The sequence below is a fragment of the Hyla sarda genome, chromosome 5 (genome assembly GCF_029499605.1).
Source record: "Hyla sarda isolate aHylSar1 chromosome 5, aHylSar1.hap1, whole genome shotgun sequence".
Taxonomy (NCBI): Eukaryota; Metazoa; Chordata; class Amphibia; order Anura; family Hylidae; genus Hyla; species Hyla sarda.
This window is the reverse complement of record NC_079193.1, coordinates 36,786,121-36,809,920: the sequence shown is the minus strand read 5'-3', so window position 1 is coordinate 36,809,920 and position 23,800 is coordinate 36,786,121. Positions and strand designations below refer to the sequence as shown.

The following is a 23,800-nucleotide window of genomic DNA, read 5'->3' as shown; positions in this document are numbered from 1 at the left end:
GGGGCCCTGTACAGGAGATCCCAGAGGTAGGACCCCCTGCAATCTGAGTTCTCCTTTAAAGTGGTTATTTTAACTATATTCCCATTTGCTAACAGACAGGTTCTGGTGATCTGGACAATCACCTGAAAGGATGGTGCATAATACAGCAAACTATGGCTGGTGGTACACTGATGGGTGCGGAAACTACTGCAAATCTGCTATCAATTAAAGGGGTTATCATAGATACTTGATTCAAAACACAGCAAAACCTTTGTCTGATAAATAATCACAGCAAAAAAAAAAAAAAGTTTTAAAGACAAAATATAAATGAGGACCTCCCAATACATAACATCTCATAGCTGTGTTCCCGATCTAAGGTGGATGCTCTGACGTGATGTCCATTTAATGTGTACACCAAGAAAGCAGGTGGCATGCTACGTGTATTCATAGGGCTCAATTACCTAATAAAGTGTCAAGATTACATTATTCTATTGTATCCTGTCCAAAACTCACTGGAAAAAAAAAAATCGATCTTACCAATGGGTCCCTATGGGTGATAAAAAACTCTACATGTCATTGGTTAAAGGGGTACTTTGCTGCTCAGCGTTTGGAACAAACTGTTACGAACGCTGCAGCCGGCAGCTCGTGATGTCATAGCCCCGCCCCCTAATGACGTCACACCCTGTCCCCTCAATGCAAGTCTATGGGAGGGGGCGTGACAGCCGTCACGCCCCCTCCCATAGACTTGCATTGAGGGGGTGGGGTGTGACATCATGAGGGGGTGAGGCTATGACGTCACGAGCTCCCGGCACTGGCTCCAGCGTTCAGAACATTTTTTTCCAAACGCTGAGCAGCGGAATACCCCTTTAAAGATTTTTATACATTGGGATTCTTCCCCATTATATATATATTTTACAGAGGCCACTACTGTTAATCCAGTCTTACTTGTAGATTCTGTCACATCTGACAGACAACATAACAGCTGTATGCACCATTATTTTTTATGACACCTTGATGATACATGATGGACCTCATTACAAGTCCATGGGGTGCGTGGTGTGCTGCTAGTGTCCTTCATGTGAGGGATCCATCACAGATTTTATTCTCTGACAGAATTCACAATGGAGATGTGATCAGAGTGTTAGGTATCACTAGGGATAGGGGGTGATATGAGGAATCCTGTAGACCTACAGTGGTGCCATTACCTGTCTGGCTGTTTTCAGTCGGCCCTACAGATGAGGTGGGATTCTGCCTATTTCCACTGAAATGAGATGACGTCACAGTCACTAAGGATCCAGGAAGAGAATTTACCTACAGGGAGAGAATAAAAAAAATATCTTAATATAAAATTAGTCATTAAAACTGGTCCAAAACAGAAGAATAAACTTATATTGTGCTGAATAAAATTACTTGTTATTTATCAATATCATCTTCAATATTTACAGATGAAATATATGACATGGAGTCCTTCTTTTTGTACATTCAGTGCCTGGGAAAGCTGTATGACCAACAAATGACATCACAGGACTGATAGCGGATCTCCTCCACCTTTACAAGTCCTCTAACGTTGCTCACAATGTGCCGCAGAAGCTCCGCTACTTGCAGTTCTAAGCTTTTAAAGTGACAGATACCTGGGTTTTCATCTAAAAAAACAAAGACTTCCAGTACTTATCAGCTGCTGTATGCTCCAGAGGAAGTTGTGTAGTTATTACCAGTCTGACCTAGTGCTTGGCGGTATACCGGTTCATACCGAAATTTTTGTGCCGCACGATATGGAATTTCCCCATACCACAATACCGGTTGGGCCCCTCCCCCTCGGAAATTTTAACCCAGGGCTGCGCTGTCCCCAGATCGGGGAACAAATCATATGTGACCCGCGTGCGCTGTTCTGCCCCCCCCCCCCCACAATTAATTATCAGCCCAGCGCTGCGCTGCCCCCATCGGGGTACTACTCACGTCACCCGCAATCGCTGCCCTCCTCGTCCTCCTGTCTGTTGCGGGCCGCCGGCGCTGACACTATATACTGTATCCTTATGCCCGGGCTGCAAAAGATAAACAAAATAAACTTTAACTCACCTTCCCCCATCGGTCCGTACCTGCTTCCTGGGGACGTGAACGTCAGAGAGCCGTCAGCCTATCACCGGCCGCAGCGATGTTCCGCCTCGGCCGGTGATGGGCTGAGCCCACTGTCATGTAAGAAGCCAGAACATCGCTGTGGCCGGTGATAGGCTGACGGCTGTCCGATGTTCACGTCCCCAGGAAGCAGGTCCGGACTGACGGGGGAAGGTGAGTTAAAGTTTATTTTGTTTATCTTTTGCAGCCCGGGCATAAGGATACAGCGTACAGTATAGAGTGTCAGCGCCGGCGGCCTCATCAAACAGGAGGACGAGGAAGACAGCGATTGCGGGTGACGTGAGTAGTACCCCGATGGGGTCAGCGCAGCGCTGGGCTGATAATTGTGTGTGTGTGTGTGTGGTTGGGGGGGTTGTGAGAGGCAGAACAGCGCTCGTGGGTCACATGATTTGGGGGGGGGGGGGAAATAACATTATATACCGTGGAACCGCCATAAATTACAAAAATACCGTGATACACATATTTGGTCATACCGCCCAGCTCTAGTCTGACCACAGTGCACCCTATCTGTGTCAGGAACTGTCCAGAATAAATCCCCATAGCAAACCTCTCCTGCTCTGGACAGTTCCTGACATGGACAGAGGTGTCAGCAGAGAGCACTGTGGTCAGACTGGACAGAACTACACAACTTCCTCTAGAGCATACAGCAGCTGATAAGTACTGGAAGGATTAAGATTATATAAAAGTAATTTACAAATCTGTATAACTTGCTGGCACCAGTTGATTTGATTAACAAAAAATGTCTTCAGAGTACCCCTTTAAATAGTATTTATTCTATGATTCATTTGTGCCTATGCGTAAGTCAGTGGTAGCAAACCTTTTAGCAACAGGGGAACCTGCAAAAAACTGCAGGCGGCTCCTAACACAAAATAGTCAATTCTGTTGCACAGGTAGCCTTTTAACTCACCTTCCTTATATTACATATATTCATTTTGGAACAATTTTACTATAACCTATACATCATGGCCTGCAAGGAGAGTATAGGCAAATGCTCATCTGCTGATCCAAACTCTTCACAGACATAGTAGCCCCTGTTATGACAATCGGTGGGGGTCCTAGTCATCACTAGAGATGAGCGAACTTACAGTAAATTCGATTCGTCACGAACTTCTCGGCTCGGCAGTTGCCGAGCCGAGAAGTTCGTGACGAATCGAATTTACTGTAAGTTCGCTCATCTCTATTCATCACCTATCCAATAGTTAGCCATAAAAGATTCTGACTGGAATAAACTTTTAGGGTCTAATCACACATACAGTATCCTGCACATATTTGATGCGCAGGATTTGAAGCTGCAGATGTGAAGCTGTGTTCAGTCATTTAGGGGGGAGGAGATTTATTAAAACCTGTCTAGAGGAAGAACAGTGCAGTTGCCCATAGCAACCAGATCTCTTCTTTCATTTAAAGAAAAAAAAAAAAAGGCCTGTATAAAATGAAAGAAGAAATCTGATCGGTTGCTATGGGCAACAGCACGGTTCCTCTTCTACACAGATTTTGATGAATCTCCCCATTAGTGTTTAGTCATTTAGGATACATCAATTTCTCAGAGTTGTCAAGATCTCTGCTGACAGTCAGTAAAATGAAAGATTCTTGTTTTTATAACTCCAATCTGGTCTGGTTGGTTCATTACATGCTGGACATCCATACGTCAGGACGAGTTTTCAGCCCCTGGACACAAATTAAAAGTTTTCCCATTTGCGGACAGCAAGCAGAGATCTTGACAAGATTAGTGCGATAAATATGCATATGGATATCACTGACCGTATTACTTAAAGGGGTACTCTGGTGAAAAACTTTTTTCTTTTTTTTTTTAATCAACTGGTGCCAGAAAGTTAAACAGATTTGTAAATTACTTCTATTAAAAAATCTTAATCCTTCCTGCACTTATTAGCTGCTGAATACTACAGAGGAAATTATTTTCTTTTTGAAACACAGAGCTGTCTGCTGACATTACGAGCACAGTGCTCTCTGCTGACATCTCTGTCCATTTTAGGAACTGTCCAGAACAGCATATGTTTGCTATGGGAATTTCCTTTTACTCTGGACAGTTCCTAAAATGGACAGAGATGTCAGCAGAGAGCACTGTGGTCATGATGTCAGCAGACAGCTCTGTGTTTCAAACGGAAAAGAATTTCCATTGTAATATTCAGCAGCTAATAAGTACAGGAAGGATTAAGATTTTTTAATAGAAGTAATTTACAAATCTGTTTAACTTTCTGGCACCAGTTGATTTAAAAAAAATAAAAAAAAAGTTTTTCACCGGAGTACCCCTTTAAACCATTGTTTCCTAACCAGTGTGCCTCCAGCTGTTGCAAAACTACAACTCTCAGCATGCCCAGACAGCCTTCGGCTGTCTGGGCATGCTGAGAGTTGTAGTTTTGCAACAGCTGGAGGCACACTGGTTGGAAAACACTGACTTAAACTATTTACTTTTCATATAGTACAATTTTTATCCAGGATTCAGCATGGAGGATGGATGTTTTAAATGGGTAATCCAGTGGAATTTTTTTTTTTTCTTTTTTAACAACTGGTGCCAGAAAGTTGAACAGATTTGTAAATTAATTCTATTTAAAAAATCTTAATCCTTCCAGTACTTATCAGCTGCTGTATGCTCCAATGGAAGTTGGTGTAGTTCTTTCCTGTCTGACCACAGTGCTCTCTGCTGACACCTCTGTCCATGTCAGGAACTGTCCAGAGGAGGAACAAATGCCCATAGCAAACCTCTCCTGCTCTGGACAGTTCCAGACATGGACAGAGGTGTCAGCAGAGAGCACTGTGGTCAGACAGAAAGGAAATTCAAAAAAGAAAAGAACTTCCTCTGTAGTATACAGCAGCTGATAAGTACTGAAAGGATTAAGATTTTTTTTTTAATAGAAGTAATTTACAAATCTGTTTAACTTTCTGGCGCCAGTTAATTTAAAATAAATAAATAAATAAAAAAATAAATAAATGTTACCCCTTTAAGACTGGCTTTTAAAGGGGGTGGAAGTAAAGTAATTACACAGTATGCAGGACTCCATTCACCCCCTAAAGTGCCCTGTCAATAATGGCCGTCTGACGCATGGCGACCGTGTGGTTATTCTGTTAATTATTTAATCTTATTAAACCCTTTAGAACGTAAGAGCAGGTAGACAACAGATGTCTCACAAGTGATTGGCCTCGTACATCTCAAGCCGGCTGTGGAGGTCACAGGGTTGAACCTTCCGATACACCGCATGACGGTATATCCCCTAACCGCCGCACCGGCATGCCCAGATATCTGCATACGGTTAAATGACTTCCTTCTTCTGTCTTAGGAGCCGAGCTCCACTGTTTTCCTCTTTCGAGGGGAGGAGAGCCTAAGAAGGAGGACGTGTTTGACACAATAGACGGTTCCACACATAGGCACTTTGCCCTGACCTCAAATAAGAAGCTGAAATTTTTGGCAGCGTCCCAGCCCTACTTACTGAACCGCTCTTCAAAACTTTGTATTCATTCATGTCAGTAACCAGCGGTTGGAAGAAGAAGAAGAAAAAAAAAAAAAAAAGGCCTATACTGGGCTGAGTGCCAAACACGTGAAAATGAGCCCTCCAACATACGCAGCCAAAGTCTTGCATAATCCGCTGCAATAAAAACGCTCTCCCTTGGCTGCACACACCATTCCCTTTCTAAGAACATTCCTGTGTCTGTCATACTGCAGGGCCGGGGCTTCCAGAATAGAAACAACTTGTGCGCACTACAGTAACAGAGTCATTCTTAAAAAAAAACGAAACACAGTTCAATCCAGGGCAAAAGGGACCGCGGCACAAGCTCCTCTTACTGACTGTACGATATGTATACTCCTTCAACTAAAGGATTCTGCAACACATAAAAGCAACAAAAAGTACACATACTACACAATAAAAAATAAATAGAAAAAAAAGACTTGCTACAATGAGTACAAGTAAGGCTGGGTTCACACCACGTTTTTGCAATACAGTTCCCGTATCAGGTTTTTGATGAAAAACGGATTCCTCAAAACCTGACTAAACTGTATCAAAACTTGTGTACAAACTTTTAAGGGGTACTCCGGCTCTTAGACATCTTATTCCCTATCCTAAGGATAGGGGATAAGATGCCTGATCGCGGGGGTCCCGCCGCTGGGGACCCCCGTGATCTTGCACGCCACACCCCGTTAAAATCGGTCCCCGGAGCGTGTCCGCTCCGGGTCTGATTACTGTCAATCACGGGGCCGGAGCGTTGTGGCGTAATGGCTCCGCCCCCTCAATGCAAGCCTCAATGATGGCCGTCACGCCCCCTCCCATAGACTTGAATTGAGGGGCGGGACATGACGTTACACGGGGGCGGAGTTGTGACGTCCCGCTCTTTCACTCGCGTGGTCGGGATCCAAAGCCTCCAGCGTTGCCGGAAGCCGTTGGGGTGGGTGCTGCAGTCGAGATCCCGGGGGTCCCCTGCGATCTGACATCTTATCTACGGGCAGAGTACCCCTTTAATCCGTATACAGTTTGAAAAATGATGTCCAGTTGCATCCGTTTTCTAAGAAAAAAAACTTACACGTTTTTAACTTTTAATTCCATTATGAATAAAGTTTCACTTGTTTGATTGAAATTCGAAGAAAAAAACTGCTAAGTCAATAACCATATGGTGAAAAACAGATGGGACCGTACGCACATACGGTTTTGTACGGTTCCCATGTTAAAAAAAAAAACATATACGTTTCAATACGTTTTTTCACCCGGACCAAAAACCGTGGTAGGCTACGGTTTTGGGTACAGGTAAAAAAAACTGACAAAACCAAACTGGATGCAAAAACAGACACAACCGGATGCATCTTTTGGCGTACGGTTTTCAAAGGAGAGTCTATGCATACGGTTTTCCATACGGTTTTCAAATTGAAAACTTATACAGGATCTGAATTGCAAAAACGTGTTGTGAACCCTGTCTAAACTGTATCAAAGCATGTGTACAAATTTTAACCCGTATACGGTTTGAAAAATGATGTCCGGTTGCATCCATTTTTTTTTAAAGAAAAAAATAAAAAAGTATAAAGGTTTTTAGCTTTTCACTCCTTATGAATAAAGTTTCACTTGTTTGATTGAAATTCAAAGAAAAAAACTGCTAAGTCAAAAACCGTATGGTGAAAACCGGATGGAACCGTACAAACATACGGTTCTGTGCGGTTCCCATTGACTTCCATGTTTAAAAAAATAAAAAAACGTATACGGTTTAATACAGTTTTTCACCCGAACCAAAAACTGTGGTAGGCTACGGTTTTGGGTATGAAAAAAAAAAACGGACAGAACCGTACAAGACGCAAAACAGATTCAACTGGATGCATTGTTTGGCATACGGTTTTCAATGGAGAGTCAATGCATACGGTTTTCAATATGGTTCTGTACGGTTTTCATATTGAAAACGTACACGGGGACTGTATTGCAAAAACGTGGTGTGAACCGAGCCTTAGGCTGGTTCACATCATGTTTGGAGCATACAGCATGGAGAATCTGAAATCCGGCTGCTGCTGTATCCCCACCGGATTCAATATATTTCAATGAGCCAGACAAAGTCAGCTAGGGACTTTGGTCGGGAAATTTTAGTTGCTGGACTGAAACTGCAGCAGACCACCATGGTCCAAAAACCATGGGTATGCATATGGTCCAAAAACCAATGGGTATGCATATGGTCCAAAAACCATGGGTATGCATATGGTCCAAAAACCAATGGGTATGCATATGGTCCAAAAACCATGGGTATGCATATGGTCCAAAAACCAATGGGTATGCATATGGTCCAAAAACCATGGGTATGCATATGTTTCCATTGGGAGATAAGAAAAATCAGCTGGCAGTGGCTTATCTGTAGGAAGAATAAAAGAATTAGGTGATGAAATTCTAAATGTTTGATCCTTCTCTTCCCTAACATCATCAGTCAGAGGAAAGTTCGGAGGCAACCATAGCATACTAGGCTGATCTTTTTTTCTAATCTTCATAAAGGGGTCTATTCTCAACTTCATAAGTTACCAGCCCCCCCCCCCCCACATACACAGGCTAGGTTATGTAAGCAGATTGTTTTGGGTCCAACCACTTTGGTGTTTCCCCAGAGTGCCATCAGCTGTTGCAAAACAACAACTCCCAGCATGCCCGGACATGCTGGGAGTTGTAGTTTCGCAACCGCTGGAGGATCCCTGATTGGGAAACACTGCCCTAAGTAGAGCACATTGCGCATGCTGGGAAACACTGCCAAAAGCTGTCCTGGCATGCTGGGGGTTATAGTTTAACACTGCTCTAAGGTCCTGGAAAAGATGGAGACTTAGGGGTATTCTGTTGGTATTCTGGTGACAAAAAGTTAAACAGATTTGCAAATGACTTCTGCTAAAAAAAATCTTAATCCTTGCAGTACTTATTAGCTGCTGTATATTACAGAGGAAATTCTTTAATTTTTTTAATTTCTTTTCTGTCTGACCCCAGTACTCTCTGCTGACACTTCTGTCCATTTTAGGAACTGTCCAGAGCAGGAGAGGTTTGCTATGAGGATTTTCTCTTGCTCTGGACAGTTCCTGACACGGACAGAGGTGTCAGCAGAGAGCACTGTGGTCAGACAAAAAACTAAATCCAAAAAGAAAAGAATTTCCTCTGTAGTACTCAGCAGCTAATAAGTACTGGAAGGATTAAGTTTTTAAATAGAAGTCAGTTACAAATCTGTTTAACTTTCTGGCACCAGTTGATTTAAAAAATAAAATAAAAATAATAATAAAAAAAAGGTTTTCCACCAAAGTATCCCTTTAATGCAAGAAAAAAAAACTTAGGAATTGATGAGTGCACCAGCTCTAATAGGATTGCACACAGAGATCTCGGCGTATACACATTCCCTCTGCGAGGTCGGCGTCCTGTACACAAAGCCATGAACGCTGCCCGAAAACACGCTTCTCCATTTTGCCACCTCCGCTAATGTCTCTCTGACTGGCTAGACACTAATTCCTAGTGACTGTCCTGACACTTGCCAGTGAAGAGAACGGTAACAAGCCCCTGCTGTTCGTCGCAGCCATCACTTTTGTCCGAGTCACTACTCCTGACTGCAGAGCGCTGCTCATCTCTGCCGACCCCCGTGTTTAGCTACTTAACCCTCTCTCTGCTGGATGCGGCGAGCATCATGGGCTCTGATCGTGTCAATGAAAGTCCCCGCTATTCACAACATACATGACTTGTTAGGGCAGAAATGATGTTTACCTTCCGAGCGTTACAAATGTATCTGATTACCTGTTGTTTTCTGCCAGGCTACAAACCAGAATTACAAGACGACTAGTAAGGAAATCTGCGGCAGGAAGATTCATCAACAAATATTGACCCCGGACTGTCACAAGTGATTTCTCTTTCTATAATTCAATGCTGGACAAATCCCAAGAGCCAAGCAACCAATGAGCCGGAAGACTTGTTACTTACTCGAACCTGAAACATTTTACATACAGTCCTATCGGTGGAAGTGTGTTATAGAGCAGGAAGAGCGGAGTTTAGTCATATATAGTTTTAAGGAAAAAGATTCATAATAACTTGTGTTTCATTCTTTTAAATCTCTACCTATTCTTGGCTTAGGAGTCCACTGAACGCTCCTCTACTTAAGACCACCCACTTGACTCCTAAGCATAGAAAAAGATGAGATTTAAAGAGGTACTCCGCCCCTAGGCATGTTATCTCCTATCCAAAGGATAGGCATAACATGTCCGATTGCTGGGGTCCAGGTACTGGAACCCCCGCGATCTCCAGGCTGGCGCTGCAGAGTCACGCCACGCCCCCTTCATTCAGGTCTATGGGAGGGGGCGTGACGGCTAGTACACAGCCTCCCGTAGACATGAATGGAGGGGGCGTGGCGGCTGTGATCGCCAGTCATCGGCATGGAGTTCTAGAGACGTCTACAATATTTATTCATCACATGCTTAATAGATCCAAAGCCCCTTGGGGTTATTCTAAGATATAAAGGGGCATTTCCATCTGGATTTTTATGGCATATCTTGTTAATGTCTTCGTAGGTGCTGGTTCCAATGGTCGAGAGACCCCTTCCAGCTTGGTTGTAGCTGCAAGAAGAGGTCCGGAAACCGGTATTAACGTTTTTTAAGCAATTTATGTAAACTTTAATGCTTATAACTTGGAAGTTAAAGCGTACTGGTCATATTACAGAAAGAAACAATGATGCTTCTATATGTTTTTTATGTGTCTAGCTTCTGTATTTGGCTCACTCATTCTGACAACCACTGCTCAAAAAGGGGTGTGTCTGAGGCAAGCACTAAGCCCGCCCTCACTCACCATGCATTCACTTCCTCCCTGAGTCTGCTGTGCTTCATCCAATCACTGCAGGCTGCTCTAAAAACCCCTTCTCTCTGTTTTTATACTGCAGTCTGATATGACAGGTGTGAGTACAGATGATGCTACAACCAAACAGGATTATGTTCTGGATGGTATGAGGACCCCTTATGGTCTGGTTTTATAAGCTATGATATCAGAGGTGGGACACATAATTATCACACATTTGTGGCATATCCTGTGAATATGCCATAAATATCTCAGATGGGATACCCCCTTTAAGAAGGTACACAAGCATCTTTTCCCAGTTCTAAGGCCAATGCATGCGCCCATTATACAGTCATTTGACCGCAACTTTCTTTGAAACTGCAAAGACCTGGTACGGACCCTATTCCTAATACCAAACACAACTGCAAATTGCTTTATGACCTGCTTCTGAGGGCAAAGGAGGTCTTCAGGTTTTCGTACCATCTAACTACAGATCATCTGTTTCTGATCCTTTGAGTCTTATGGGCCATGGAGGGACTAATGGGTGACAGTAACTAGAATGTAAGTAGTAAAATACGTAGACAGAATTTGACAGAAGTTGGTTCACAACTTCTCAGAGTCACATTGGCCGCCATATTGAATCTATTCCTGAAATAAATAGAACATTTCAGAAGTAGAAAACTCATGGACTTATTGACGAGTTGGAGCAAAATGCATGTAAAATCACACAGACTGTATACGGTATTGCAGCTAAGCCCATTCACAGAGCTGCAATACCTGTCACAACCCACGAACAGGTGTGGCACTGTTTTTGGAATAAAGTAGTCCTGTTTCTCTCATCCTGGACAACCCTTGTCCTGTTCATCTGACTAATATCCCCATTCAAATAAATGGAACTGATCTTCAGTCGAAAAAGTTTCTGCTGGGTGTGAACTCATGATATAAGTGGCACAAGTACAATGTCTACCTGTAATCCTCTAATTCTCTCAACTACTGGCAACAACTGGTTACATCGCTTCACAAAATATGGAATCCACAAAAAAGGAGGGTGCAGGCCACTCCAGCTTCTCCGAGAAGGAAGAAGTCATAAATATTTAAGTTGCGCATTATTAACACCTTTGCATTGCGGGACTAATGGCAGAGCGGGGATTAAATGTGAAGCGGGAGATTCATGTTTCACTCAAAGGAGAAAGAGGCCATAGCAAGCATTTATTAAAAAAGTGCAATCATCCTGTCAATACACATTAAGGGCAGAGGATTCCAGCAAGCTGGAAAATTCCACGGCTGAAATCGGCTTTGCTCTGGCTCCCAACAGTGGATGTCCCTCTATGGAGAACGTTCTGCAGAATACACACAAATTCCAGGGCCGTGCAATGTCACCCAGCCATTGAAATGTACCGGGCACCGATCCAAAAATGATCAGTGGGGCTATAATCGCCGGCAGAACGAAAAGATGCCAGAACAGATGCAAAAAATGTGTTCAGATATTGTCACCCGGCTATTCTAGGGTCCCTGAAGGAATAGCATGGGGATGTGACATACTGCTGCATCATTAGGAAGAGTTTCAGGTCAGGGCTCTGAGAAAGCTGGGTGAGCACTGTGGGTGGCAATATAAAGAACCATGTGTAAGGTAATGTGTGTGCATAAGAAGAATAAGGAGTTTTCAGATGAATTCATAAACTGCAGATTCTATAATACAAATTCCAAATTACAAAGGAGAAAAATCAATCAAAAAACAAGATTATGTATTTTCAAATTTGCAAAATTCCAATTACACTGCAGATTTTCCCTGCACATTTTGACTTGTATAAACCCATTCATAAAGGTTATGGAAACCTTTGGAAAGCAATTTTTATAAATTTTTTTTTGATGTGTTGTATTTTCTCTTTATACTTGCTTACAGTCTATGGGGGAGATTTATCAAAACCTGTGGAGAGGCAAAGTTGACCAGTTGCCCATAACAACCAATCAGATTGCTTCTGATCTGATTGGTTGCTATGGGCAACTGGTCAACTTTGCCTCTCCACAGGTTTTGATAAAACTCCCCCTATCTCCAGGCTTTCCTCCTTGGTTCTTTCCTCCCCGTCTACTATCTCAGCTGGTCCGTAACCTCCCACCCTAATGTTATCTCTAAGGCCCTTGTAGAGCGTTCACGGGAGGCAGCAAACAGGTGCCGATCTTGCTGATCATTGCTTGTTTGTGGAGCCTTTACAAGTCTCAACCAATTGTGCGGCCATTCCAATGCATCATTATCGGCCGCACATCCCGTCTGCACAGCGAGATGTGTGGCCGACAACTATTATTTTATTTGGCGTACAAAAGATCCAATCAGCTGATGAACAAGTGTCTGCTCATTTGTCGCCTGATTGCTGACGTTTTTACACGAGCCGATTATCGATAATGAGCGTTCATACGAACCGGCCATGTGAGCAAAAGTTTGTCAAAATCTGAAAGACGTATCTAATCTTTGTAGGATAAGCAGCACAATGGTAGGAAATTTTTAATAAAGAGTATTGACAGACATTGCTTCATTTTGCATTTAGGGGAAAAAAAAAAATATATCAGTGCAAAGGTGTCCACAGACTTTAAATGTATCAACAGGATAGGAAATACATCTATGATCTCTAGGATCCCCAGTAGTCACAATAAGAGGGGTCCCCATCTGCAATACCTCTCCACTGCACAACTATAGTGAGGAGGAGCTGAATAAAGTGATGGTCATGCATGCGCCCTACCCATCCATTCTATGTCTACATGGTTGCCAGAAAACATGTTTGGCAGTTTCTTTTGCCCCCTGACCCAGAAATTAATATAACTGCAGGGGAATTATCACAGTGAGAAGGAACAGGGGGATTGGGGAAGGTGTATACGATAATAGCTTCATCACCTATCTAGTAGTGCTGGGAAGCTGCATTAAAGGGGTACTCTGCTGCCATAGTGTTCGGAACATATTGCTCCGAACGGTTGGAGCGGGCAGCGGGGGTCGTGACGTTACGGCCACGCCCCTCGTGAAGTCATGCCATGCTCCCTCAATGCAAGTCTATGGGAGGGGCGTGGCATTCGCCACGCCCCTCCCATAGACTCTCATTGAGGGAGTGTGGCATGACGTCACAAGGGGCGTGACCGTGACGTCACAACCCCCCTCCGCCCGCACCCAGCGATCTAAATGAACGCCAGGTGCTACAAAGAGATCGCGGGGGTCCTACCTACAGGACCCCCACGATCAGACATCTTATTCCCTATCCTTTGGATGGGGGATAAGATGTCTAGGGGCGGAGTACCCCTTTAAACCCTATTACCAAGCTATATGGACTCTATGGACTGTATGTGCACAGCTATTCTCCACGAGAAGTCATACTTCTGATGTACAATGGAACCTGACACTTTGTATTTGACAGATATAAACTCTGCTTTCACCACAACCGATGCAAAAAAAAAAAAAACATGCGCACATTTTTTGCAGAATACAGTGCAAAATACAGTAGAAGTCGTAGTCATATATGTGCAAAAATTCGCAACAAATTTTTAACAAAAGTTATACAAAACTCATTGAAAAATTCCCCCCTGGGCGTTTCCATATGATACTGATAACAAGCAGGAATACAGTAAAAGACCCATGTAATGGAACGGGAGCCCAGGTATGGCAGAGACCACGTGCATACGACCTCATTGTTATAACAAAGGGAATGTGATAGAGACCTGCAAGCTCGGCCACAACCTCTGAGATGTAATCACGTATAAGCGCACTCAGGGCTTGAGGAATATTTCGCTGTACACATATTATTAAAGGATCAGAAAAACTAAAACTACAGGGAGTCACTTAAAACCACTTAAGAGAATTATGAGTGTACGTAACACAAGTTACGTTATACGATCTAATACCTCCGCCATAACAAACACAATTATCTCAAGATCCATCCAGCTCTATGAACATTAACCCATCTAGGAAAGACGGCGCTTACAATTATTAACAACCATTGTAACTATGCGGATCAGGGAAGGTCATGTATTCTTGTTGAGTATGAATGACACTTATGGATTAATAGCAGAACAGGAACTGCTCACTCAGCCAATCACTATCTGAAGCCGGACTCTATTACGGGGAGTCGGCATTTCCTTCCACTTCCTGTGTGTCGAGATGTGACCAGGAAAAGGAGATCAGCAGCGAGTCGGTAAGGGCGCGTTCACATGGCTACAATCCCCGCCAACTGGATACAGAACCCACACCAATATCCATGTCCAAATCAACATGTTGTAAATGCCTTTCATTGCCCACATGGTTTTAAAAACAGAGTTACACATTTTTTAGAATTGGGGAGAAAAAAATAAAAAAACATCCCTGGATAAGATAACTATTACACATTCTTCATAAATGAAAATTGTAACTTATTAATGGGACTTACTCCAATGGTGGACAAGTTACTGTACACTATAGAAGATAAACAGATATCATAAGAAAACCACCCAAAGATGTAGTTGACATTTCAGCAACACGTGTATGACGACTACATGGATCCATCTTGTTGCCGGCCAATTACTATCACTGCGGGAGACCGAGGTCCTACGTCCGCGGGTCCGGAGGTGCTGGGGACCCGAAAAATCCAAGTCACAAATATCGTTTAGTATAGAAAAGACAAGGTAACCCGCACTCACCACTAGGCTTCTGCCACCGACTGTGCTTCAACTGATCCTACGGACCCGGTTCCAGACTTGCTGCAGGGCGCTGAGCGCCCTGCAGCAAGTCTGGAACCGGGTCCGTAGGATCAGTTGAAGCAGAGTTGGTGGCAGAAGCCTAACGGTAAGTGCGGGTTGCCGTTTCTTTTCTATACTAGATGATATAAAATTTTCATACTATACTTAGCAGCTCCTGTTGCGACGTCATCTGGTCTCCCACTAATCACTCTTCTTCCGACATGAACTCCTCGCAGTGTTCATCCAATTACTGAAGGTGACGGGAAAGTTTCTGCTGAGGAAAATCCATCTTGGAAGTAGAACGAAAAGTGACAAGGAGGGGACTGGATGATGTTCTAACTGGAGCAGCAGGGGGCTGAGGTAGGAGAGTATGCCAATTTTTATTTTATTTTTTTTATCAAATTCCCCTCCAGCTGAATATAAAAAATGTATATGCCCAGATAACGCATTTAACGAATTTGGCTGCTGACATCTTAGTGCAGACGCAAGACACGTGGGGCCAATGACTAGACGGGTCAGAGCTGTTTTGGTGGCACAAAGGGGAACTACACACTATTAGGGCAAAGAGGTAAAAAGATCTTTAAAGAAAGATACCAATGGTCAACTGGAGCCCATCTAAGACAAGTGGCCCACTTGGTCACACTTACTAGAAGAAGATGATATTACTTCTGGACAATTGGAATTTTTCCTTAAACTACAGGAAGTGTTGTATAAAACATGGGAGGAACCGTGGGGTTAAATTTGTACAATACAGAATGTTTTTTATTTTATATATATATATATATATATTTATTTATTTTTTTGCCTCAGCTCCCGACAAGTAGGGCTTTAATACTCAGCGTGTGATGAGAGATGAAACCAAGTGTGAACAACTTTCAGGTCCCATGAGGGGGCTGACTGTTCAAGCTGTCAGGTTCAATTGCATCATTCGACATTATTCAATGCCCCAAACTGCTCCCTAATTGTTAGGGGCTTAACATATTCAGAGCCATTGTTTAGGCTAATACTGAATGCCCACAAGTCGAGTTTCCATAAAGAAGGGGGTGGGATTTCATTGTACTTAAACCATACAGAACTCACTTGCCACCGTAGTCTTTGGTGCCATCCCATGTATGAAAAACCGACTGTGAGACGGCTTTAATCAGTTTATATACTATCAATAAGCCTCTTATTTTATTACTATAGATATATAGCAAGAGATTTGCCGAGACGGATGCAGGGACAGTTCACTGGCTTGATACAATCGCAGAAGAGAGTGCCGCTTTTCAATCCTCTGCCGATTCGTTTTACTCCGACAGCTACAAGTCATTGTAAGTTTTTTTTTTTTTTTTTTTGTACCTAATATCAGATGTGACACCTCATAGAAAGCAACGCACAAACCCCCTTTTACATTTGTCTGAAGATCCGTTGCCTCGGCTGACAAACGATTATTTTTTCAGTTGCATTTCTTATCCTGTCGAGAATGAGATGGGGTCAAGCAGATTATTCGCTTCCTGTTCTGTCACTGCTTTGTACTGCTGGGAGGGGAAGTTAAAACTAAGGGGAGACACCGAGTAAACAAACCAAAGAAGCGCCAACGCTTACACTGCTGCAGAACAGAATTTTTTTTTTTGTAAACAAACACAGATTACCGGGAGAAGAAAAAAAAAATGCTGATTTCCATCAATGTAGAAGTCAAGGATCGAATTCTGGCTTTTACAAAGGAAACGTGATTTCTGTATCTATCCTGTCCGAAGCTAAATGCTGTTTGTTGCGTGAATGTTGCTGTTTGATTGCGATATGCAAGTTGCAAAAAAGTGAGACTATAAAATCTGTAATACTAAATGGACATCCGCTAAAACATACAAAGCAACAATTCAACTAAAGTAGTTAAAAAAAAAAAAAAAGAAGAGGAAGCAGCAGCAGCAGCAGCTAGCAGTAATACTGAAGCATAGCTGGCAAAATGTGATGCTTTGACAGGAAACAGCAAATAGGTTTACAAATCACAAGATAGCTGGAGGGCACTAACCATATGCTCACTTTCCAGCAAAAATAAAGCCGTGTGGGTATAAGATTGGAAATCATAATACTGAAACAAAAACACAAAGAATGAAGCAAAATAGAATAAGTATAAATGTGTGTATATATAAACAAACAAATATACAACTATATATATTTATTAAATCATTTCTTTTAACAAAGTACCGTATTTTTCACCATATAAGAAGACGCTCCGGCATATAAGACGCACCCAATTTTAAAGGATGAAAATCTAGAAAAAAAAGATTCTGAACCAAATACAATGTAAAAGTATAGGACAGTGATCTTCAACCTGCGGACCTCCAGATGTTGCAAAATTACAACTCCCAGCATGCCCGGACAGCCGTTGGCTGTCCGGGCATGCTGGGAGTTGTAGTTTTGCAACATCTGGAGGTCCGCAGGTTGAAGACCACTGGTATAGGAGGTAATACTCACGTGTCCCCGCCGCTCCGGACCCGTCACCGCTCGTCACCGCTGCCCTGGATGTCGCCCTCTATCGCGGTCGCCGTGTCCCCGGGGTGTCCTTGTCGCTCCGGAACGTCTCTGCTGCCCGGGATCCTCGCTCTCCGTTGCCGCCATCACGTCGCTACGCACGCCGCTCCTATTGGATGACGGGATGGCGTGCGCGAGGACGTGATGACGACGAAGGAGAGCGCCGGCCATGCAGGGGATCCCGGCACGGAGCAGACACCGAGGAGGCAGGTAAGGTCCCTCCCGGTGTCCTGTAAGCTGTTCAGGACGGCGCGATTTCACCGCGGCGGTCCCGAACAGCCCGACTGAGCAGCCGGGTTAGTGTCAGCCGGGTTAGAGCAGCGGGTCCCGGACGTTGATGGCCGCAGGGACCACCGCGATAGGACAGGTTTTAATGTGTATTTGCCGTATAAGACTCACCAACTTTCTCCCTCCAGTTTTGGGGAAGAAAAAAATGCGTCTTATACGGCGAAAAATACGGTAAATATTTTTTTTTATTACAATGCAGCTAAATGTTTTCATGGTGCACATACTTAAATTAAAGAGAGAATATTTTGGGTGTGTCCACACGTGGCAGACTTTCCACAGATTTCTACAGCGGACTCTGCCATAGAAATGTTTTGAATTTTTATTTTCATAAATGTTATTATTGTTTTATGAAATTGGATTAAATAAATAAATCTATCAAGAAGAAAATAAAAAAATATGCAATGTTGAAGAAAAAAATGTGCAGGGTAAAGAGCTTGCAGAGTGGAATTTAGAATTCACCGCATGCTTCTTCTATGGCGGATTTGCTGCAAATTTGTTGCAGAAAAGTAAGAATTAAATCCACGCTTGTACTTTGTATTGCGGGTTTAGTTGTGGAGTTGTAGGGCAGTTTTAGGGCAGACTGGAGTCCAGGAAGTCTAAGTTACTGTAAGGGTAGGTTCACATCATGTTTTTACCAATACAGGACGCTTACTCGTTTCTCGTCTGTGACGCTTCTTCCGGTTCGAACCGGAAGAAGCGTCACAGACGAGAAACGGTGCTGTAGTTCCTTAACACTTCGGCCGCAGAGCCGCGAGCTGCTCCCCCTCCTTGCTCACCTGGGTGTATTTTTGGGATTTTCTATGGACATTGCTACTACGCTGAATAAAGTCCGAATTTCTTTTAAAGACAATTGGTGAGTGCAGACCTTTTTCTTCTTGCATAAGATATCGATATACATGCTTGCATCTACTGTCTAGCACCCCAAGGCTTTTTACTACACCTAGGTATTATTCATCTCAGTTTATAGGTGTTTGCAGTGCCCATCCGACTCTTGTGTTGAGAGATGAAACCATGTTTGCAATATACAGTGGTCCCTCAACTTACAATGGCCTCAGGTAGGGCTGGGCTGTATGACCAAAAATGTATATCACTGTATTTTTCTAAATTGTGGCGGTTCCATGGTATTTAACGGTATTTTGGGGGAGGGGGTCCTCAGTATAGTGTCAGGTGGTTGGGGGTCCTCACCATGGTACCCGGGGTCTCGGTCAGGCTGCCTGGTAACTCTCCTCCATGTCTCCGCAGTTCTGCTCCAGTTTCCTGCGCCCGCTCGGAAGTCACGTGCCCGCCGAGAGTTGTAGTCTCCTCTCAGTCAGTTCAGTGCGGCTCGGACTACACTTCCCAAAGACGCTGTGCGGCCGGACGTTTCTCTACGCCATCACGCATTGGAGTTGGTTGCTATGGAAACGGTATTGCGTTATGTGAAAAATTCATATCGTAAAGAAAAAACATACTGGAATTCGGAATGAACCGGTATACCGTCCAGCACTAGCCTCAGGATACAATACTTTTCGTCTTTTCTGGATCATTGTAGCTTGAACCCAAACACAACATACAATACTACGTACAGTCCAGATCTGCGAAACGTGTCAATAGCCGGAATAATCGACCAATCAGAATGGACATTCACTGGTAAAACCCCTGTACTACTGAAGTGCTTGCAATGACTGGCTGTCTGGTAGTGCCCCCTACAGTACAGGGAGGTATTACATGTTCTGTACTCTTTATCTGTACCAGGGTTAGCTGCTCCTTTGGACACCAGGTGAGGGCGGCTCCATGTTACTTTTTTAGAACACTGTGTACTGTACAGGACCCTGAAGAAGCTCCTGTCCTCTACATAGACAGTGATTACAGCTCCCAGCGGATCTTTCTTACTTTATATGGAAGGACTTGCTTTATCTGTATTAGTTATCTACTTATTTTTCTTCCTGTCTCAAGATACAATCTTTTTTACCTACAATGGTCGTCCCAGAAGCAATTAATACTGTAACTTGAGGGAGCGTTTATATTCATGTATTTATGTTGTAAAAGGGACACTACATAAGCTGTGTCCTGTACAAACTATAGCAATTAAACATTATTTATTATTACTATAATACAGATTTTTTTTGTTTGTTTAAATGAAATATCAAAAACTGCGAATTAAAAATAAAATAAAAAAATTGGAAAAGACAGGAGGTTGGAAATAAAGAGCACTGCACAACTAGAAATCATAAATATTAGTCAAAGTGACACATTTCCTATCATTATCTGATACATAGTATATGATGCAATGGGTAAACCCCAAATATCCTAGCACAGTATTTCCCAAACAGTGTGTCTCCAGCTGTTGCAAAACTACAACTCCCAGCATGCACGGACAGCCTTTGGCTGTCCGGGCGTGCTGGGAGTTGTAGTTTTGCAACAGCTGGAGACACACTGTTTGGAAAACACTGCCCTAGCATACTGCCATCCAAAGCCGGCAGGATATTGTCATGTATCAAAAGAGGCATGGACTCAAGGGACAGGGACATAATACTCCCCCTTTATAAATCATTGGTACGGCCTCACCTGGAATATGCTGTTCAGTTTTGGGCACCTGTCCATAAAAGGGACACTGCGGAGTTGGAAAGGGTGCAGAGACGCGCGACTAAACTAATATGGGGCATGGAACATCTTAGCTATGAGGAGCGATTAAAGGAGTTACAATTGTTTAGTCTTGAGAAGAGACGTTTAAGGGGGGATATGATAAATGTATATAAGCATATTAATGGCCCATACAAAAAATATGGAGAAAAACTGTCCCAGGTTAAACCCCCCCAAAGGACGAGGGGGCACTCCCTCCGTCTGGAGAAGAAAAAGTTTAGTCTCAAGGGGCGACACGCCTTCTTTACCGTGAGGACTGTGAATTTATGGAACGGTCTACCTCAGGAACTGGTCACAGCAGGAACAATTAACAGCTTTAAAACAGGATTAGATACATTCCTGGAACAAAATAACATTAATGCTTATGAAGAAATATAAAATCCCATCCCTTCCCCAATATCGCGCCACACCCCTACCCCTTAATTCCCTGGTTGAACTTGATGGACATATGTCTTTTTTCGACTGTACTAACTATGTAACTATGTAACTATGTAACAATGCTTGAAAATCTTAAATAATAAAATTTATCAAAAAATGTGCAAAATAGCCCTACACCATGCCCTTCCAACGTGTTTCGTCAGTCCTCCAGCCCACTTCCTCAGGGGTCCGGACACAACTTACCTTATATATCTAAATTTAGATTTACAATACAAAACCACCTAACAACCTTTCTAACTCTTCACAAGTCCGATAATTTTCTCCTTATAACACCCAGTATGCGCGCACCCTACCACAAGCCATCTAATAATAAGCTATACTAATAATTAATTAGTACAAAGCTAAAAATATACCAATACACAAAATCATAAACAATCTACGGTGAATATATTTGCAAACCATTTCAAGCCTCCAGCTTTCGTTAAAGTGATTGACCAGAAAAATATCCTCAAATAAATGATAAAAAATAAAAACGCACAAACACCCATCATGAGAATGACACCTATTAAACATGCGCCATGTGAACAGTGTTCCACCCACATAAATGGCATAATGAACCAGTAAGAAAAATCTAATTTACATAATTAAACATCATTATTCATAACCATAATAAATAAATAAAAATCGTTTCATCCGATAATTTCATATTACACTGATGCAATCTATTTAACAGACTAAAATGAGACAACCCGAGCATAATATAGACATTAAATACATGTTCTAATAAGTGCTAATTAGCAGATCATAAGTAAAAAATAAAAAATTCTAAATGTGAACAATGACCAATGTAAGCAGGTATATATCACATTGAAATGCATCATATCAACCATTGGTCTCAAACTGTGGCCCTCCAGATGTTGCAAAACTTCAACTCCCAGCATGCCCGGACAGCCGTTGGCTGTCCGGGCATGCTGGGAGTTGAAATTTTGCAACATCTGGAGGGCCACAGTTTGAGACCACGGATATAAAAAAAATATACTAAATAGACTAAAATGTGAGAAAACCTGTGCATATAGAATATATATAGAAATAAAAAGAATGATACAGCATGGGCAAATAAGCCAATTTGCAGTAGATCACAAGTAAAAAGTAAAATAAATAAATAAATAAATGTAAACAAAAAAAACAACAACTTCTAAATGTGAACAATGTCCAACCTAAACAGGTACATATCACAAAGAAAGTAATCATATAAATAACGATCAACCTGCATACATGACAAACTTTAACAAATAATATATATATATATATATATTTATATACACATACACACATATATATATATATATATATATATACACACACATACACACACACATATATACATACATGACAAACTTTAACAAATAATATATATATATATATATACACACACACGACAAACTTTAACAAATAACTGTATACACACACACACACACACATATATATATATATATATATATATGCACATACATGACAAACTTTAACAAATAATATATATATATATATACACACACACATACATACATACATACATACATGACAAACTTTAACAATATATATATACACACATACACACATACATATACACATACATGACAAACTTTAACAAACAATATATATTTATATATATATATATATATATATATATTTATTTAGCACTTAGTCTATTTAGTATATTGTTTATATCAGTGGTCTCAAACTGTGGCCCTCCAGATGTTGCAAACCTTCAACTCCCAGCATGCTCGGACAGCCAACGGCTGTCTGGGCATGCTGGGAGTTGAAGTTTTGCAACATCTGGAGGGCCACAGTTTGAGACCAATGGTTTATATGATGCATTTCAATGTGATATATACCTGCTTACATTGGGCATTGTTCACATTTAGAATTTTTTTTTTTTTTACTTATGATCTGCTAAATAAATAAATATATATATATATATATATATATATATACACACATCTACACACACACACACATATATATATATATATATATAGCAATTCCATAAATCCATATTGTGCAGATACAGTTAAGAGATTTTCCACCTTTAGCAAAGAAACATTAAAAAGAAAAATTCTTGCTGCAGATTTCAATGCGGATTTGCTGCAAAAAATTAAGAAGTAACTAACTAAATAAATAAATAAATCTGCCAAATCTAAACACTCTCTCTGTGCGATTACTATTTATTTACACCACGCCGTCATGCAACTTTGTGATGAGGTGAAACAAACAGGTAAAAGACTGAAAAAACAAACAAAAAACACCAGTATAATTACCAAAGCAAACTTGTTTCTCACATAACAGCAACAAGACCCAAAGAACAAGTAGAAGCGGTACAAATGTACAGTCATGTGCAGAATAAAAATGTCAATTAATATAAAAAAAAATATTCATATAAAATTCAGCCGTCCTGTAACACACTGATAGGTATAGAGAGAAACTTCATATTTGCTGACATGTTATAAAAGGAAGATGAGCTGTGTAATGCTAGAACTATAGCAATGAAACCTTTTTATTAGGTTGGGTTTTGTTTTTTTTAATTATACAGATTTTTTTATTTTATTTTCCTTAAATAAAAGATGCAGAATTCAAACACTAGCTGAAAATCTACACCTGACCCAATGACACGTGGATCTGTATTGTTTCTTACATTAGTGACTATGTTGTCCTGGCAAAGGAATTATCTGTCAAAAATTAAGAACTTGACAGGCTATTAAAGTGATCCCGATGACATCAGGACCAGCGAGATTTCTGGAGAGCAGACAATGGAGCTGACAGGCGCGCTACTTAAACCAAATTTTAAGGCCACAGACAGCTTGTGCTTGGTTCAATGTCATTCCATCACCGGATTACAGTAAAGAGAGGACTCTATAAAAGAGCTCGCAACATTATTTATC

The 23,800-nt window shown here is 41.9% G+C and overlaps 1 protein-coding gene across 9 annotated transcripts in view; it reads right to left on the bottom strand.

Moving 5' to 3' along the window:
* The window catches only part of MLLT10 (MLLT10 histone lysine methyltransferase DOT1L cofactor), a 258,622-nt gene that overhangs the window by 30,254 nt on the left and 204,568 nt on the right, over positions 1-23,800 (bottom strand). For all 9 annotated transcript variants that reach the window (XR_008843863.1, XM_056519264.1, XM_056519263.1 and 6 more), the window contains one exon: positions 1,185-1,290. Coding sequence is in view for 8 of the 9 variants with exons in the window: in XM_056519264.1 (XP_056375239.1) it covers positions 1,185-1,290 (106 nt within the window). In the remaining variant the exon portion in view is untranslated. The remainder of the gene's footprint in view (positions 1-1,184; positions 1,291-23,800) is intronic.